The sequence below is a fragment of the Acomys minous genome (assembly GCF_964271855.1).
Source record: "Acomys minous genome assembly, chromosome: 12".
In the NCBI taxonomy this organism is placed as follows: Eukaryota; Metazoa; Chordata; class Mammalia; order Rodentia; family Muridae; genus Acomys; species Acomys minous.
In genome coordinates, this window is record NC_140493.1 from 79302881 (window position 1) to 79322789 (window position 19909).

Here is a 19909-nt window from a genome sequence, read left to right on the forward strand (position 1 = left end):
TCATGTCATCACAACAATCACCAGGTCACAAGAAATGTAATAATGCTTTCAAGCTTTCCAGTTCACTGGTGCATTGCCTCTGTCCTCTGAGTTACTTCAAAGAGTGCAAAACAATATACATGCAACATCTTTAAAACAATAGAGTTTTGTCTCTGTCCACTCCATAAATTAGAAAGCTGTTATCTAAATCCTAATCTCTCCGAATGTGTATGTGATCCAGTATATCTGATTATTTACATGTATAACTAGACCAGCCTATTGATTTAGAAATAGATAATAAGGATATTTTCCCTTAAACCTACTGATATTGGCAGCTATTTTCTAGAATTGTTCTAGATAAAAAAACTTAATTATGATTGGGAGACAGGTACCATCTAAATTAGGGTATCATATCTGGTTAGGCTATCCCATACCTATATTAAAATTAGCAGTCCAAGCCGGGCGTCGTAGCGCACGCCTTTTATCCCAGCACTCGGGAGGCAGAGGCAGGTGGATCGCTGTGAGTTCGAGGCCAGCCTGGTCTACAAAGTGAGTCTAGGACAGCCAAGGCTAGCAGTTCACAGGGGCTAGAGAGGCAGCTCACTGGCTCAGAGCGCTGGCTGTTCTTCCAGAGGATCTGAGTTGAGTTCCCAGCATACCAGCTGGGTGGCTCATGACGGCCTGTAACTCCAGTGCCAAGGAATCTGACACCCTCTTCCAGTCTCCACTGGTACCCAAACGCATGTGGGATTTACTCAAAGATATACATATAAGTAAAAACAGGGATAACTATAATACAAAAGCAGCTTCAGCCAGGTGTGATGATATACACCTTTAATCCCAGCACATAGGAAATGGGGGCAGCCAGATCTCTATGAGTTCAAGGCCAACCTGGTGTATTGTGGGTTCCAGGCAGCCATGATACACAGCTGAGAGACAGTTATAACAGAAAAGAGCTTAAGACTATTCTCAGCTATACAGGCTAGGTTAGGGCCACAGTCACTTCTGCACAATGCTAAGAACCCCTGGCATGCTAGGGAAAACACTACCACAGAGCCATACCTCCAGCCCGACTGCTGATTTTCATTTTGAACACTATACCAGGCATGGCAGTACATGCCTTTAATCCTAGCAGAGGAAGAGGCAGATGCAGGCTGATCTCTGTGAAATTGAGGACAGCTAGGGATATGTATAGAGACCCTGTCTCAAAAGACAAAAACAAAACAAACATGTCCTGTTTCAAAATATAGGAAAACAAATCTTGTCATGTTTGGTTAGAGATTGTGATTGTAATTTTGTTTGCTTGTTGTTTTGTTTTTTGAGATGGGGTTTCTGTGTAGTGTTGGCTGTCCTAAACTCACTTTGTAGACCAGGCTGACCTCGAATTCACAGCCATCGGCCTGCCTCTGCCTCCTGAGTGCTGGGATTAACGGCGTGCCCCACCATGTCTGGTTGTGATTGTATTTTTTTTTTTTTTACTAACAAAAGCTAAGCTGGGTGTTATGGCACATGCCTTTAATTCCAGCACTCAGGGAGGTGGAGTCTACAAAGTAAGTCTAGGACAACCAAGGCTATACAGAGAAACACTGTCTAGAAAAGCCAAAACAACAATAACAAAACCAACTAAAAAACTATCTTTTGGCATCTGATAATGAAGCCAAATCTAATTAACTTACATTATTTAAATATATTTAAAAGTTTTATTTTTTTACTTAATCACTGAGCCATTACTCCTGCTCCATACTTAAATGACTTAATAGCTAATCTAGAAGCTGAGCTAATCTTTGCAGCAGGTTCTAGGAAAAAGACAAAGATATCAGGCAATTCTATCATGTATGAAAATAATTTTGAAAACATAACACTAGCTCTCGGATTCAATAAAATACAAATCTGGCAACTCTAGAATGTATTAAAATGAAAATTATAGTTTCTAAAAAAGACAGTCTCTTGTAGTCAGGCTGGCTTCAATCTCTGCGTAATTGAAGATGACCTTGAATTTCTACTCTTCTTGCCTGTACCTCCTGTGTGCTGGGATTATAAGGCACGTGATAACACACCTATTTCACGTGGTGCTGGGGGCTGAATCCAGGGGCTTTGTGCATGCTAGGCAAGCCCTGAAGAAGCTATATTCCCAGGCTTTCACTTTATTTTTTAGAGAAAAAGAATCACTATGCACGCATGTGTATACACATATATGTTGTAGAAGTTTTGGTTATGCTATGTTAATGTTTTTGTTTTGATCACAAGTGTGGAATATAAAACTGCCTGTAGTCTATCCACAGCTGATAACAGTCTCACGAGAGGGCATCTGATCTTTGCCAATTGAAAAATATTCTTACTCTGAGAGGGTATAAATAGGAGCCCAAATAGAGAGAGAGGGGTGGGGGGTCGTCACTTCCAGACAGTCCTAGAGAGAAATCTCTCTGGAGAAAGCTTCAGGAAGGCTGCAGCTGATTTGGTCTGCTGTTCAGCTGGACTGCTGGACTCCTCATGAGGAAGAGTAGAATCGCCCCAACTAAACTTCTGTTTCTCTTACCTAGGGTCGGGGGTTGGAAAGGAGGTAGAGGCATTAAGGAACCCCCAAAATGTATGTTTAAAAAAAATCAAAGCCTGAGCTGGGCATGATGGTGCACACTTTTAACCCCAGCATTTGGGATTAAAGCCCCTCTCCCCTGATACATAGTTTTTTTGAAACAAGGTTTCTCTGTGTAGCCCTGGCTGTCCTTGAACTCAAAGAAATCTGCCTGCCTCTGCCTCCAGACTACTAGGATTAAAGATAGGCACTACTACCATCTGGCTTATATATATGTATATGTGCCTGCATGCAGGAGCCATCAATGTGGGTCCTTAAGCCAGAGCCATCTTTGATTCTTTGAAAGGCCATGCTAATGTATGCAGTTTAAAAGAAAGGATTTTTAAAAACAATTTAAATAAATAAAATTTACAATTTAACTAAGTAATCCAAATGTTAAAATAACTTCAACTTTTATATAATGTAGAGAAACAGCAGAATTCCCTAGAGATTTCAAAATCTAAGGAAACAAATAGAAAAATATGGGCTATCCAAACGATCTGATGATTTTATAGACTAAATTTTTTTGGTTTTTTGAGACAGGGTTTCTCTGTGTAACAGCTCTGGCTATCCTGGAACTCACTTTGTAGACCAGGGTGGTCTCGAACTCACAGAGATCCATCCACCTGCCTCTCTCTGCCTCCCAAGTGCTAGCGTTAAAGGCCTGCAGCACCACTGCTGACTAAATCTTTATGTGAAACAGCATGTGGTCATTTCCTGAGTGTTCTATGTGAGTCAGGCTGTCAGGTACTCAGAGCTGGGAACACTACCCATGGCCTCGTACATTTAAGCTGACAGATGCTGGGCATGGAGGCACACACCTTTAATCTCATCACTGGGTGGCAGGGGCAGATGGACTTCTGTGAGCTGGTAGAAAAAAAGATGGTCAAGGGGGCTAGGGAGGTAGCTGAGACTGCCCAGCACGCATAAAGTCTTGGATTTGATCCCAGAGCCACGCAGACTGAGCCTGGTGAGGCATGTTATCATTCCAGCACTCAAGAGGTGGAGGCAAGTTTAAGAAGCTTAAGTTTGGGGCTGGAGAGATGGCTCAGTGGTTAAAATCACTGGCTGTTCTCCCAGAGGACCCAGGTTCAATTCTCAGCACCTATATGGCAGCTCACAACTGTCTGCAATTCCAGTTCCAGGGGATCTGATGCCCTCACACATACATGCAGGCAAAACACCATGTACATAAAAAGAAATAAAGTAAAAAAAGAAGAAGAAAAAAAAAAGAAGTTTAAGACTGGCCTCAATTATATAAGAATGTTTGAGGTCAGCCTGGGCTACATAAGATTCCCAGAAAGAGCCAGGCGTGGTGGTGCATGCCTTTAATCCCAGCACTCAGGAGGCAGAGGCAGGTGGATAGCTGTGAGTTTGAGGCCAGCCTGCCCTACAAAGTTAGTCTAGGACAGCCAAGGATACACAGAGAAACCCTGTCTCGAAAACCCAACCCCCCCCCCCAAAAAAAGCCAAAGCCAAGATTCCCAGAAAGAGAAAAGAAGGTACAGTGGTGGGGGTGGGGTGGGGTGGGAATAACAATCATACACTCATAAACATAAAAATAAAGCTGTAAGTGCATGTCCTGCATGTTGAGGTGCAGAGAGGTCCCTGGTGCAGGAGTATTTAACCAAATCACAGAAGGTTTTTCTGAGGATAAAAGCTGAAATCTAATGGACATTCTGTGGGTGATGGATTTATCCTCCATACATTTAACACCAGTGTGGAACTTTTTGTGGTGCTTGGAAATACACAGGGGACATTCTACATCTAAGGCCTTTACCTACAACTAAGTTACTCCTGGCTGTGGGATGATAATTATTATTTGCACATCAAGACATTGAGCCTAGGGCCTCAAGCATACTGCCAAAATGGCGTTCTGCTGAGCAACTGCTTTACCCTGTGACATAACCTGACTGTTAGACTGGGGGTTGCTAAGGGCATGTACTGTGTAGAGGACAGAGACACTAGCTGCCGTAACAATACACGGGACAGTCCCTCAAAACAATGAGTTATTTGGCCTAAAAGATCAAGAGTGGAAAGGTTAAGACATCCTGAGGCAGGCGGAGGGAACAGCAGGCTCAAAGATGAATGGTGGGACGCAAGTATCTGTGACACTGAGCGGAGGACACTCAGAGCTCCGCATGCCTTCTTAAGGAGTTTGGTTTTATTTTAAGAACAAACGGGAAACAAACGAAGGTTAAAAAAAAAAGAGTGGATGATTGAGATACTGTTGGTAACGGGTCTGAAGGGACAGAAACAGTGTGGGGCATGAGACAGGCAGGTCTGTAATACAAGCTTCTAGAAACCCCAAAGGCTGAAGAAACAGTTGATGGGGATGTAGGGGGTGTAAAGTAACTGAAACTATCACTGCTACATGGGTGCACATGGTACACTGTCATTCTACAATGTGTAGACATGTATGACAGCCAACAGTGTGTCTGTCTTTTCAGAGTTTTCTCAAGGGAGGTGGAATAATCTCTAAGAGTTGAAGAGTATTTTCCTCATATTTCAAAAACGGAAAAAAAAAAATCCAGCTTCCACACGCCCATGTAATACGTAGCTCGGGATGGCCTCAAATCCTGGGCCCTGCCTTAAGCTTTCCCAAGGGCTGGGATGACAGGCCTGTATGAGGAGGCCCATCGTCCTTTACTTGGAAAGTGATAGATATATGTAACCTATAATTTAGTTTATACAGATTCAGGCGGCATAGAAACTAGACTGGTTACAATTTCTTTCTTTTCCTCTTCTTTGAGTAGACGTGGCTGCCCTTAACCTTACAGAGATTCCCCTGCCTCTCTGTTCCAAGTGCCCCACAACCACTGGCTAGAGCGGTTACAGTTTCATGTATGAATTATACTCCACATTAATAATCAGAAGTGAGGGCTGGAGAGATGGCTCAGAGGTTAAGAGCACTGGCTGCTGCTCTTCCAGAGGTCCTGAGTTCAATTCCCAGCAACCACATGGTGGCTCACAACCATCTATAATGAGATTTAGTGCCCTCTTCTCGCCTACAGGTGTACATGCAGATACAACATTGTATACATAATAAATAAATATTTTTAAAAAATCAGAAGTGAGCCAGAATTAAGGCTTGCCAGTGACTTTTCAGATGGAGATCTACATTAAAAGTAAACAAACTGCACTTCATCTTAACACATTCCCATTGTGGCACCACTCTATTACTAAATGGAAATAGATCTCTCTTGAAAAAAAAAAGTAAGAAATAAATCACATGAAAGACGAAGCAGCAAGCTAAAACCCCAATAAATATTGATTCCATTTCTAACACCTGACTCTGTTCACATTCCAGTTGAAAGTTAATCAAAATGGGTGTTTCTTTATTGTTTTGTTGACCTGAAACTGGCAATTTTGTGACATTATCATTTGAATTGCAAAAAAAAAAAAAAAAAAAAAAAAGATGATAATAAAAAGCATTGGATAGTTTGGCCTAATTTTTCTCTAGTGCAGTAAGTGAGGAATTCTTTCCTGACAAGTTTTGAGAATATTTTAATATACCATTGCATCCCCTTTAAAGAAATACTAGAACATTATGTAAGCCTGGCATAGTGGCACATGCCTTTAATCACAGCTCTTGAGAGGCAAAGGCAGGTAGATCTCTTTGAGTTCCAGGCCAGTCTGGTCTACAAAGTGTATCCCAGGACAGCCAGGGCTACACAAAGAAAACCTGTCTCAAATAGACAGACAGACAGACAAACAAACAAACAAAACAAAACAAAAAAAGAAAACCCACAACCCCCTCCCTCCAAAAAATTATGTAAAATTTATATTTAACTTACATGCACCTGTAGTTGGCCCAATGCTCTGTTACACTGTAATGACACACACATGCCTTTTCTACAAAGAGAGGCCACACACTCTAACCCCAAAGCTCTTTAAAATCAAGAATTGTGTGAACCAATACTTAGTTTCCAAAGAAATGGAAAAAATTAGCTTTATTCTTCCCGTCAGTTGGGAAAGAATCATTTTTCAATAACTAACAATAAGGCAAACACTTTCTTTCCTCAAAAAACAGAACTATGTTAAATTTTACATCCCAATTTGCCCTTCCACACACTGACACAGCACTGGTAGTGTTGAAGGGGTCACTTACCCAATGACAGCCACCATCTGCTCCACGATGTGCTTGCTGAAAGTTACTATAACAAAGATTTTCTGTAAAGAAAACACCAGTTAAAATAAGCAGTCATTTAAAAGAAATACCTGTAAATCCTAAAGTGTATCAGTCTAAAAAGTGCTACCCCTAACTGTAATCTTAATATAGTTTGTTTTTTAAATTGGAGACCATCTAATTAAAATGCTAGTTAGTATTTTAAAGATGCTTTTCCTTAAGCACAGCTGTAGTCTTCTACTACGATACAGGACTGCCTCAGAGAAAACATGAGTCACGAAACCTGAGACTGGGAGGGAACAGTGGAGACAAAGCTGCTCTGCATCTTCCAGCCCTGTGCGAGGCAGCAGCCAAGGTTCCTATACAGCACCAACCATTGACTCAATGCTGATGACTCCTACAAAAGGAGTCCGGCCGAAATCTACTTCAGAGATTTTAGGAAGACAGCCTACCTTTTTTGGGAGGTTTACAGCAACACTATCAAGGTTCCCAGAACCTGAACAAGCCTGACCTTCCAGGATTAGGGCTAAAGGGTCCTTATCAGACTTTCCAAGTTTTTAAGTTTGGTGAGAATGAAATTCATCCTCTATTAATGAAAGACATTGAAACCTGACATTAAAACAGGATACTTTAAGGGCTATTAGACAGCAAATATTCTCAGCTTGATTCAATACATGTGAGCATAAAGTACTTATTACGGTTAACATAAGGCAATATTATGGGTTTTTAAGAAACATAAAGCTGGGCTGGAGAGATGGCTCAGAGGTTAAGAGCACTGACTATTCTTCCAGAGGTCCTGAGTTCAATTCCCAGCAACCACATGGTGGCTCACAGCCATCTATAATGGGATCTGATGCCCTCTTCTGGCCTGCAGGTGTACATGCGGGCAGAGCAATGCATACACAAGAACATTTAGCTGTATGTATGATTGATTAGGGATTTAATGGTTTCTATTTCATTCTAGCGTACATGCATAATAATTCTAACTAAATAGGAAAAAAAAAGCTAGATTCCTAACAAGCTCTTTAGCACTCAGTTGTTTGTTAAATAAACACTGTAGCCAATGTAACCAAAGGGGAGGGTGGGAATAAAATGAACACCAGCCCCAGAGTAGAGTGCTCCAGGAAGAGGAACAACACATCAGGGTTATGGAAATGGTGGAAGGACATTACCAGGCTAAGAAGACAGCTATCAGAGTCAGCTTGGGGGTAGGGAGCACTAGCATAGAGGCCCACACCAAAAGCAGCTATTGGGAGCCATAAATTGCTCACTAATCAACATTAGTAATGGTGTGACTTTCAGTGATTTCACCACCACAGGCTTCCCCCACCATCATTGCCAGTGCCAAGTAATTGCACAACTTCATTGCTTGAGAAACAAAACAAGTTTCCTTTTTATATGCAGCCGCTTAACAACTCACTGTGCTGGGTAGCCATTTAAGAACCCATGTCTCAAAAAAACAAAACAGAACACAAAACAAAACAAAACAACCCATGTCTCTGCCCTCAAAGCTCAAGGTCTGAGCAGGGATTCTACCAGATACAGTAAGGCGCAGACCATGGGACATCTTTCCCACTCATGTGCATACAAGAAAGAAAATGAAGCCTGGAGGTGGTAGAGGAGGTGGTGGTGATGGAGGAGGAGGTGGAGGAGGTGGTGATGGAGGAGGAGGAGGTGGAGGAGGTGGAGGTGGTGGTGATGGAGGAGGAGATGGAGCAGGTGGAGGTGGTGGTGATGGAGAAGGAGGTGGAGGAGGTGAAGGTGGAGGAGGTGGTGATGGAGGAGGAGGTGGAGCAGGTGGAGGTGGTGGTGATGGAGGAGGAGGTGGTAGAGGAGGAGGAGGAGGAGGAGGAGGAGATGGTAGTGGAGGAGAAGGTGGCGGCGGCGGTAGCGGCGCACACCTTTAATCCCAGCGCTCAGGAGGCAGAGGCAGGTGGATCTCTGTGAGTTCAAGGACAGCCTGGTCTACAGAGAGAGTTCCAGGACAGCCAAGGCTACACAGACACCCTGCCTTGAGGAAAACAAAACAAAACAAAACAAAACACAAAGCCAATAAAAAAAAAAAAAAGAAGGGAAAGGGTTATGTAGGAGTAAGGATGTGAACAGAGGAAACAAATGGTAGCAGAATGAACAAAAGGAGACCATGTGATGAAGTGCCCTAACAGTCACAGGTCAAGTGACTCAGTTATCAAATTGTTAGTGTTTGCCTACTACATGCCAGAGGCTATTATCACCATTAGACAACCTTAGTGAGCCAAGGAACAAACCTTTCTGACCCCCAGGGCTCACAATCTCGGTGTGTGTATGTGTTCTCTTTCTTGGGGATGCAGACAGGCAAAAAACAATAGTTACAGTAAGTAGGAAGGCAAACACAGATAAAAATTCTGACCCAACATAGTAGATGTGCTGATGGAAAATTTTCAAGGAATATTGACAACAAGACATTAATAAAACTAACTTACGAAAGGCTGTCTAATGTTATGCTGAGAAAAAAAAATGGTAAAAGAAAAGCAAATGAGATAGGCTTTAGTAGAGTACAAAAAAATCTGTGTGTGGGTGTTTCTCTGGATTGGCCAAAATGTTTATATTAGTCATTAATACTGCCTACTCAAGGCACAAGAAAGGCTTGTTCTAAGCTACATCTGGATGCACATCAAGTAACATGCCTTTATAAAGCAAGTAAACATAGCCACAGTCAGAGAATAAACCCAGATCCTTGCTTCAGAAACAAAAATGGATTTTCTTTCTTTTCTCTCTACACAGTAGGCAGAGGAAAAACTTCAACCTTTGGAGCTTGTTTTGAATTCCAGGTCTTAAGACAAGCTCTTTTCCCTGTAAAGGTAAGTTTGTTTCTCTATCAAATCTGGATTACTATCTCATACCCATCATTGGTCCTGATGAACAGCTGGCAGTAAAACATTTACTTCCCTTAGCAGAACAGTGGAAAGGATACTCAGCTTGACCTGGGTTCAAATCCCAGATGGGAACATTCTTAGAGACACAGAATGCCTATTAGCCACTCTAATATGACTACTGTACTCAGAACACTTCCTTTATGCCAGAATTCCACTGAGGAGTTTAAATTATGAGGTATAATAATATGACTTGAGCCCAGGAGTGGTGATGCATACCTTTAATCTGGGGAGGCAGAGGCAGGTGGATCAGTTCTAGGCCAGCCTGGTCTACAGATCAAGTTCCAGGACAGCCAGGATTACAGAAAGAAACCCTGCCTCAAAAGACAAAACAAAACAGAATTGGTATATCTTAAGAAAATATACTTAGGATTTTGACCTCTTTCTCATTAAGGGTATGGCTCCTGGTAGGTCTACATGCTCCTTGGGGCATGCATTTATGAGTACATGGGCAGCACAATTGGACTAGATGGATTAAAAAAATTTTTTTTTTGTTTTATTTTTTGAGACAGGGTTTCTCTGTGTAGTCTTGGCTGTCCTGGACTCACTTTGTAGACCAGGCTGGCCTTGAACTCATATCCATCCACCTGCCTCTGCCTCCCAAGTGCTGGGATTAAAGGTATGCGCTACCACTGCCCAGCCTTAAAATTTTTTAAAAAGGTAATATAGATTATGGGGCTGGAGAGATGGCTCAGTAGTTAGGAGGAATGGGGTTTGGCTTCTAGCACCTAAGGGACTGCCTCTTCCAGCCTCCTTGGGCACTAGGCATGCATGTAGTGAATACATATTACATGCAGATAAACATTCCAACACATAACTCTTATAACAGGAGGTGAAATGACTAGGTACTGACAACTCAAAAAGCTATGCCAGCATTCTTTATCCCCTAGAACGAAACAGCAACCAACCAAGCAACAAATAAAAAAATTAAAAAGAGAAAAATTATTTTGAGAAACATTACAAAATACTATTGTTTAATAAAAATTTTATTCTTAAATTTTCACATAGTATATATATTTTAACCATGTTAAAAATATGGTGTTCGAGCTGGGCATGGTGGCCTAGGCCTTTAATCTCATTACTCAGGGAGGCAGAGGCAGGCAGATCTCTGTGAGTTCAAGGCCAGTCTGGTCTACAAAGGGACAGGACAGCCAAGGCTACACAGGGAAACCCTGTCTTGAAGGTGGGAAGAGGGTATCACTGATGGTTAAATGATCATAAACCTCGAAGGCAAGGCATGCTCCTGCCCCTCCTCCTGTCTATGTATCCTTGGCTGGCCCAGAACTAGGCATGGACATCATGCTGGCCTTGAGCTCACAGTGAGTGCTGAGATTTAAACACATGTCCAACAAGCCTGGCAGCCCTCCCTCCTTTAACAGATTTATTTACTTTTGTATGGATGTTTTGCCTGTATGTATGTACATGCAGTGCCCAGAGAGGCCAGAAAGAGGATGTCAGATCCCCAGGAATTAGAGATAAGCATGGTTATTAGCAGCCATGTAGGTGCTGTAAACTGAACCAGGGTCCTGCCCGTAACTGCTCAGCCATCTCTCCAGCCCCTCATTCTTCCCTTTAAGAGTCAAAGGCAGAAGCCGGGCGTGGTGGCGCACGCCTTTAATCCCAGCACTCGGGAGGCAGAGGCAGGCGGATCGCTGTGAGTTCGAGGCCAGCCTGGTCTACAAAAGTGAGTCCAGGACAGCTTAGGATACATAGAGAAACCCTGTCTCGAAAAACCAAAAAAAAAAAAAAAAAAAAAAAAAAAAGAAAGAAAAAAGAAAAAAAAGAGTCAAAGGCAGAGAGGTATTAGAAGAATCACTAGAGACTGACACACTGATTAAAAACAAATTCTTTCCAGGTTTATTTTTATTAGTGAGAGTTACCCTTATATGAAATAACTCACAACTTAAGATATAACCATGACTCTCTTGCTTAGGTTCTTAGCCTCATTTTATTTGTGCGGCTCTGGGGGCTAGCCAGCACAGGCTCCCTTCTCTGACTACACACCCACACTTCCTCACTTGTTCAGCTACCCTTCTCCCCATCACAGGAACATCTGCCTGGGTTTCAGTGAAGGATATTGGTGCCAGGAGACGAAGTGCTACGTAGAGCATGTGAAAGAACGTGAGAATCAGTAAAAGGTGATACTCGTCAGCAAGGAAACTGCAACTTTTTGACTGTGTATATGAAAATTATATGCATTTTCTTACATGAGATCATTACTTTTATTTGACAAGTTTGGACAGTTTCATGGAAGGAAAAAAAAATAAAACAAGAAGGAAGAGGAAAGAAAAAGAAAAACAAGCAAGAGAATTTACGTATTTCTAAATCTGCATGCTTTATTATCTAAGTAAGCAAGTAACCGATGAATAGGGAACCAAGGTCAGACAGCAGTGAGTCAGCTCTAATTACCTGGATATGCATTTTAATGATGGCTTTTCCAATCAGGGTTGCACCAAAGAAGGTCCAAAAAGGTACAAGGAAGTGTCCACATGTTATTCCAGCCAGGTCAAACAGGGGGTTTGGAATCTATCAAGAGAAAAGACTTCTATATATAATTCAAAGAAAACGTTAATTCAAAACATATTGGTGTATGGTATCCTGCTTTAATCATTATTTACTATGTGACAAAAGATAAAGATTCCCTGATTAGTGTAATGCCACTGTGCTGAATTCTAGATAGGTATTCTGAGTCCCATTGACTGCCATCCTATAAGATCACAGCAAACCAAGATATACCCTGTAGACATAGTTTTTAACATATGAAAAATGGATAAAACCATGGTATTGTAGGAATTTAATTCCTTTTAGTGAATTTTTGCTCAGTTAGTGGCTGTCTTCTCTGGTAATGAAGTCTTACGATTATTGGAGAAGTTATAGGTAAATTCCTACCCAAAACACAATTATCTTAAGTAAACATATTAAATCCAATAAATGTATATAAATTACATTTATTGATGGATGCTTTCAACATTTAAAAATACATTATTAGCTGCTGGCACTACCTGCCTGTAACTGTAACATCTGGGAGGTTAAGGCAGGAGGATGAGGAGTTCAAAATTCCTCTCAGCCACAGAATGGATTCCAGGACAGACAGACAGCAAGTGAGAACCTGCCCCGCCCCCACCCCCAAAGTCACTATTTGTATTTCATTTTAAGAAAGCGTAAGGCTGGGGCATGTGACATATTTTAAAAAGGAGATCAAGGGTAGAGATATGAAAGCACACTGGTTCAGAGGATTTGAATCCTCTGTCCTAGGCAAAGAAGTGACTCACATAAATACCTTTCCAAACAGCCCCACACTGAAACAACTTCATGTAAAAATGTGGAGAAACCACAGCTGTTTTTGAGCAGTTCATTAATTTTTCTCTCACAGAAGTGCCCTGCTCTTGTGACTGTTGGTGGGGCCATTTGTAAGCCAATTAATTTATATTATTTTATTTTTGAACACAGAAAGAAAAGCCCAGCTGTTTAAAAAACATTTGTCACAACATAGTGTTCTAGGAACCCTGCCACACTACGGAGGACCAAGCATTCTCTCGCCAGCAGCACTGGGCGCTCGCGCAAGGCCCTCCTCCTCTCCTACTCTCAGAGGATACAGATTGCAGAGGCCGCAGCTTTCTTTTTCTTTTCTTTTCTTTCTTTTTTTTTTTTTTGGTTTTTGGAGACAGGGTCTCTCTGTGTAGCCTTGGGCATCCTGGACTTACTTTGTAGACCAGGCTGGCCTCGAACTCACAGCGATCCGCCTACCTCTGCCTCCCAAGTGCTGGGATTAAAGGCGTGCGCCACCATGCCCGGCTCAGCTTACTTTTTCTTATTTCTTTTTTAATACCCAAAATTCTATGAATTATGATTTTTAAATTTTAAATTTTTTCCTTTTTGGAGACAGGGTTTTTCTGTGTAGCCTTGGCTGTCCTGGAACTCACTTGCAGCCCAGGCTGACCTCGAACTCAGAGATCCACCTGCCTCTTGCAGGCCTTTACTGAGATTAAAGTAATCTCACCATAGCCAGCTAATTTTGCTTGTTTTCTTGCTTTAATCCACATAAAATGGGAATGAGTCTAAAATGAAAGTCAGAACAGACACCAGTTCTAACTTGTCAACTTGCTGGATATCTATCTCACTCTGTGTGTGTTTAATTTGTTTACTTTACATCCCAATTGTAGGCCCCTCCCTCACTTCCCTAGTCCTTAGAAAGGGAAACCCGCCTCCCCTAACATCTGGCCTCAGTCTATCAAGTCTCTAATAGATAGATACTGGGATAGAACTCAGGTTCTGTGTCCTCAGGCCACAAGTGCCTTTACTTGCTGAGTCACTTCAGCAACCCACAAACTTTGTTTTTGGAGACAGGGTCTCATGTGTCCTAGGCTGGCCTCCGCCCTGCTGGGTCGCCAGGGATGATGCTGAGCTTTTGCTTCTCTTATCTTCCTCCTTAGTGCTGTGGACCACATCTGGCTTATTACAAATGCCACCTGAAATCTTGTCAGCCTTTGTGAGGAAAGCCTCCTTGTGCCCTTCCATGTTTGTTATCGTTATTGTGACAGAGGACTGCATTAGAAAGGAGCGACACTATGAAAACTTCTAGTATTCCCAGGACCAACAGGAATCTGGGCACACTGACATTGTGGTTTAAGTGTGCGTTCACGCCTGTGTGTGTCAGGGGTCTCTCTGTCTCCATTTCCCATCTTGTTGTCACTGAAATTATAGGCACACGCCATTACCCAGGCTTCCTATGGGGATCTGAGACTCGAAACTGAATTCCTCAGGCTTCCAAGGCGTTGGCCATAACCTAAACAGGAGCTACGATGTCTTCAGTCAGGCTTTATATGAATCTTCCCATTAATAGACTTATCTAACTTATTTCATTATTGAGTCTTCATAGGAATAATGGATTTTAATTATTTAAGTCAATAAACAAGATTGTGAATCTATCAAGTCCAAATAAGTTGAATTAATAACACGAATGATTCATAGACTTTATACTCAGTTGAGCACACCTTTAATCCCAGCATTAGCAGGTAGGGGTGGGTAGATTTCTGTGAGTTCCAGGCTAGCTGGTTTACACAGTGAGTTCCAGCCAGGGCTACATCGTAAGACCTTGTCTCCAAAAAAAGTTTATTCAGGAGTGTATCTTTAAAAACAAGAGGATCTGGGCAGTGGTGGCGCATACATTTAATCCCAGCACATGGGAGAAGAGGCAGGCGGATCTCTGTGAGTTCTAGGCCAGCCTGGCCTGTACAGAGTCCAGGACAGCCAAGGCTACAAAGAGCAACCCTGTCTCGAAAAAACCAAACCAAACAAACAGACCAAAAAAAACAAAAACAAAAAACAAAAAACAAAAACAAAAAAACAAAACAAAAAACAACCTCAAACAAAACAAAACAAAACAAAACAAAACAACACTATCAGCCAAGCGAGAGGCTGAAGGAACGGTTCAGAAGACAGTTCAGTTCCCAGCACCCACACAAGTGGCTCACAGCTACCTGGAATTCCAGTTCCAGAGGCATCAGGCACAAAGGTGGTAAAAGGACTTATACATTAAAAAAAACCAAACTGATCAAAATATATTCATACCATTTAGTGAAATTTCTAACTTTAAAGGTAATCTACTTACAGAAGCACAGGCCAAAATTCCAAAAAATCCAACTTTCTGTACTAGGTTTTGAACTGCCAGTTTAGCCCGTGATGCAAAGTCCTGTAAAAGCAAAGATTTTGACATATTAAAAAAAGTACAAAGAACAACTCTCTTTTCTTTAAAAAAATTTTTATTTATTTTCATTTTATGTGCATTGGTGTGAGAGTGTCAAATCTCTTGGAACAGGAATAACAGACAGTTATGAGCTGCCATGAAGGTGCTGGGAATTGAACCCCAGTGCTCTGGAAGAGCAGTCAGTCCTCTTAACAGCTGAGCCATCTCTCCAGCCCATAACTGCTACTAGAAACATTTCTCCCTCATTTATGTATTTGTGGTTGTACGTATATACACATGTGCAGATGTTCCTCTCCTTCCACTGTGGAGGTTCTGGGGATTGAACTCAGGTCATTTGGCTTGGCAACAAGTGTCTTTATCCATAGAGGCATCTTGCTACCCCCAAAGACAACTTTTTATGATAGTTTATTGTGTTAAATAATTTACAGTCCGAAGGCATCGATTCTTCTTTTGGCCCTGTAGTGCAGGCTGTCCCTGCTCCTGAGTGCTAGGAGTAAAGGTATGTACCACCACACCTGACTCACACTGATCCATCCCAGGAGTAGCAGGTTGCTTGTGGGGAAGCATTCAAGTTTCTAAAAAGCACCACATTTTTAAAAGTCTCCCCACATTTAAGAATGAATTGCTGCGTGGGACCGGGAGGAAACAAGGGAGGGACTATGATTGGAATGCAAAGTGAATAAATTGTTAAAATTTAAACTAAAAAATTTAATACGTTTACATAAAAAAGAATAACAGAGAAACCCTGTCTTGAAAAACAACAACAACAACAACAACAACAACAACAACAACAGAATAACTGCTGTATTTTTGGGGTTTTCTCTAGATGTTCTAGAGATGGACAGAATCTGGCTATGTGTACCAAGACCTTGTTTGGAACCCTGGCTTATGACAGACTAAATCTCCAAGTAACAGCAGGGTAGAAGGCCAGAACTTAAGACAATGAAGACAGCTCTGCCTAACCTGCGTCATCGCTGTCAGATTCTGTTCCTCTTACCCTCCTGTGCCCTTGTACCTTAGAGCAGCATCTCTCCACCCCTCCCTTCTCATGTACCACCACGCCCAGCTGGCACAAGCGTTATTTGTATAATTTGACAGTTCTTTTCATGTTGATTTTAGAGTAATACTGTCCACAACTTAAAATATTTGTAATTTAACTTGCTCTTAAACATCATGTGGGAGAGTTTTATTCTATGTTTATTATTTGGCAATTCATTCACTGTAAAAACAGAAATACCACCTAACACCACCAGAAAAGAACCTCAGTTCCTAAAGTTTAAAAGAAACATTTTAAAAAATTGCTGTCTCGGGACTGGAGAGATGGCTCAGAGGTTAAGAGCACTGTCTGTTCTTCCAAAGGTTCTGAGTTCAATTCCCAGCAACCACATGCTGGCTCACAACCATCTACCATGAGATCTGGTCCCTCTTCTGGTGGGCAGGCACTCATGCAAGCAGAATATGTATAAATAATAAATAAATATTTTTTAAAAATTGCTGTCTCTTACTTCAAGTACAAGGAATATGCCAAATGAAAATATGTAGCAATAATATTCTTAAAGTAAGGACAGAAGGAAAAGATTACCAAAGAAGCTGTACATTCAATGATTTTTAATAATCTTGTAGTATTTGTGGGAACAATGTTGAGAGTCCAATTTGATTACTTCTTCAATTGTCATTTTATAAAAAAAAAATCTGTATAACAAAAAACAAATTCCTTTTTATAGTTTCATTTCTCTGTCTTCGTATTTCACAACCTTTATCTATTTCACAACTTAAGTGCCTGAGAGGACATGTTCATTCTCTGGCTCTATGTAAATAAGTAACATGCACCATTTTCTGGTTTTCAAAGTTATAATAAACCAACTATAAGGAAACTTCCATTCCTAGACCCACACACAGTGACTGTGCATCTATCCAGCTACACTTTAAAAAGATCTGAAGATATGACCAACATATCCTCCAACACTGTAAGGAGACAAAGGAAGAAGAAAGGACAGACATTTCTATCACCAGAGGCTTCAAGGATTAACAGGAAAGGAAAGAAAGCCATAATTACAGTGTCCCAAAACACTGCTGTTTTGTGTTTCCTCTAACAAGGGGATTTAGGATAACCAGAGAACCTTCTGGGCTGACTGTAACCAGCATTGACTTAATCTTTGACTATAGACCAGACTGGCTTTGAACTCCACTTTGAACTTTGAGAACCACCTGCCTCTGCCCTAAGAGGACTGATTAAAAATGCTAGCAGCTGGGTGAGGTGGCACAAGCCTGGAATCCCAGCACTTGAGAGGCAGAGGCAGAAGTATCTCTGTTGAGTTCGAGGCCAGCCTAGTCTACAAAGTGAGCCCAGGACAGCCAAGGCTACACAGAGAAACTCTATCTTGACCCTGCCCCCCCCCCCCAAAGTGTATGCTGGCTTGCCCATCAGGAAAAAAGTTGTTTAAAAAAAGCATTTAAATAAATATAATGATCCTGGAGAAAAATACTGTATTGTCTTAGTATCCTATGGAAGTTTAAGTAACCCACCTTTTCTTTTAATTGACTTTTCTCTTTCTTTTTAAGATATATGTTCTGCCTACATGTATGTCGATGCCCCACACATGTTTCTGGTGCACATGGATGCTGGAAGTTGGCATTGGATTGAGCCTGGGCCCTGTGAAAGAACAGCAAATGTTCTTAACTAAGCCATCTTTCCATCCCCTAACCTGGCTTTTTGTTTTTAAAGATTTATCTATTTATTTATTTAGTTTTTTTTTTTTTTCGAGACAGAGTTTCTCCATGTAGTCCTGGAACTCTTTGTAGACTAGGCTGGCCTCAAACTCACAGACATCCTCCTGCCTCTGCCTCCCAAGTGCTGAGATTAAAGGCATGTGCCACCACAGCTGGCCTTAACGATGATGATGATGATGATGATGATGATGATTTCTTTAACTTTTTATTCTTTGTGAATTTCACATCATGTACCCCAATCCCACTCATCTCCTAGTCCCTTTGTATCTGTCCTCAGCCTTTTCAACCTCCCTCACAAAATAAAATAAGACGGAATAAAAAAAAAAAAGAATCTTGTGGAAGTTGCAGTGTCACACTGTACACCCTTTGTTCATGTATCTTTACTTGCAAAGGCTGAGTGCAGTGAGTCACTGGTCTGGTTGAAGCACCTCTCCCTTGCCTAAGATACCCCACAGAAGACTAAGGGTGAGGCCAGCTTCCTCATGCTCATGCCCTATTGGGCTGGCTTGCCCCCACCCCCCAAATCAGGGTCTGCTCTACTGTGCTGCCTAGGATAGAAGAGGAGCCAGCTCTCTCAAGTGTGGTGGCCAGTGAGGGGCAGGACCATCTCAGCACAGTGCCTCAGGTGGCAGTCCAGACCAGGGACATCTGCATGGCCTTTAGTGGCAACTTGGGCCTAGGACATCAACACAGACCCCAGCTGCCATAGGACCATGAACCCAAACATGGCCCTTTTGGCAGCCCAGGCCAGGAGCTCACCATGGTCTCCTCGTAGCTGTCTGTTCCTCACCAACACTGAGTCTGCAGTTCCACCTCTCTCTAGTGTACGAACCCCTTGACTCCATGTTCTCTTCATCTCTTCACCACATACTCCATCTTTCCCAGCTCTCCCTCGCACATCCGTCCGTCATGGTAGCTCCTGCAACAGGTGCTTGGATCTCTTTCTTCCAGCCTCCCCAGGCTAGCCCTGCTAGGGTGGGCTCTTGAGTGCCTTTCTTCTCCACTTTTATTGGTTTTAATTATGTGTATGTGTGTGTTTCTGCATGTAAGTATGTGCAAGTGACAGGACAGAAGAGAGTTTTAGACCTACTGGAGCTAAAGTAATGAACCACAGGATGAGGGTGCTGGTACATGAACCAGGGCGCTCTGTAAGGGAAGCAAACGCTCTTAACTACTGAGCCATCTCTCTAGCCCCTACCTGCCGCCGCCGCCGCCTCCTCCTCTTCCTCCTCCTCCTTCGCTTTTCAAGACAGGGTTTCTCTGTGTAGCCTTGCCTGTCCTGCACTCACTTTGTAGTCCAGGCTGGCCTCGATCCACCTGCCTCTGCTGGGACCGCAGGCATGCGCCACCACTCCCAGTTCCTACCTGTCTTCTTAACTGATGGTATGCTAAAACTCATTCTGACTTAGTAGTGTTCTTCTTGGATTTGATACCAAAATAGGTTCAAAGTCAGTATTAAAAACTTCAGAGTAAGCTGGGTGTAGTGATACATGTCTTAGTCCCAGTACTCAGAAGGAAGAGGCGCACATGCATGTGCACAAATACAAGTTATTAAGGGATGAAAACTGAATGTAATTAGAAATCTGAAAAAAAATTCAGATTTTTGTTCTTATTCATATTCACTGATATTATCTAGTGTGATTTCATTAAACTAAATTTCATTGTGAAAACCCTGGTTACAATGGAACATACACACACACACACACACACACACACACACACACACACACACACAAAGCAAAACTTAATTAAAAAAAAACAAACAAACCAAACATGAGTGTTTTTCCCCCAGAGCAGAGGACTGAACCCAGGGCCTCAGTGAGCTAAATCCCCAACCCCAACATGAGTGTTCTAAGTGCAGCCACATGTGTGCCTGCTTT

General features: G+C 42.1%; 2 protein-coding genes across 7 annotated transcripts in view; one reads left to right on the forward strand and one right to left on the reverse strand.

The window, feature by feature from the left end:
• VMP1 (vacuole membrane protein 1) overlaps positions 1 to 19909 on the reverse strand; it is an 87916-nt gene that overhangs the window by 9056 nt on the left and 58951 nt on the right. For both annotated transcript variants that reach the window (XM_084803295.1, XM_084803296.1), the window contains exons 8-10: positions 15204 to 15284; positions 12002 to 12118; positions 6663 to 6724 (exon numbers count right to left, since the gene is read on the reverse strand). In XM_084803295.1, coding sequence (XP_084659421.1) covers positions 6663 to 6724; positions 12002 to 12118; positions 15204 to 15284 — 260 coding nt within the window. The remainder of the gene's footprint in view (positions 1 to 6662; positions 6725 to 12001; positions 12119 to 15203; positions 15285 to 19909) is intronic.
• LOC311609879 (uncharacterized protein) lies at positions 6732 to 17653 on the forward strand. 5 transcript variants are annotated; one of them, XM_084803310.1, is made up of 3 exons: positions 6732 to 9937; positions 11640 to 11730; positions 16126 to 17653. In XM_084803310.1, exon 1 carries the CDS (start codon positions 8313 to 8315, stop codon positions 8625 to 8627), a length of 315 nt encoding a protein of 104 aa, XP_084659436.1. In that variant the 5' UTR covers positions 6732 to 8312; the 3' UTR covers positions 8628 to 9937; positions 11640 to 11730; positions 16126 to 17653. The 5 variants fall into 5 exon arrangements, with proteins under 5 accessions (XP_084659436.1, XP_084659439.1, XP_084659435.1 ...); XM_084803313.1 differs by having other exon boundaries at positions 6732 to 9520; XM_084803309.1 differs by lacking the exon at positions 16126 to 17653 and having other exon boundaries at positions 11640 to 11994.

What these genes read in the sequence shown, in the direction of transcription:
- LOC311609879 (XM_084803310.1), top strand. Translation starts at nt 8,313, where the DNA reads ATGGAGGAGGAGGTGGAGGAGGTGGTGATGGAGGAGGAGGAGGTGGAG.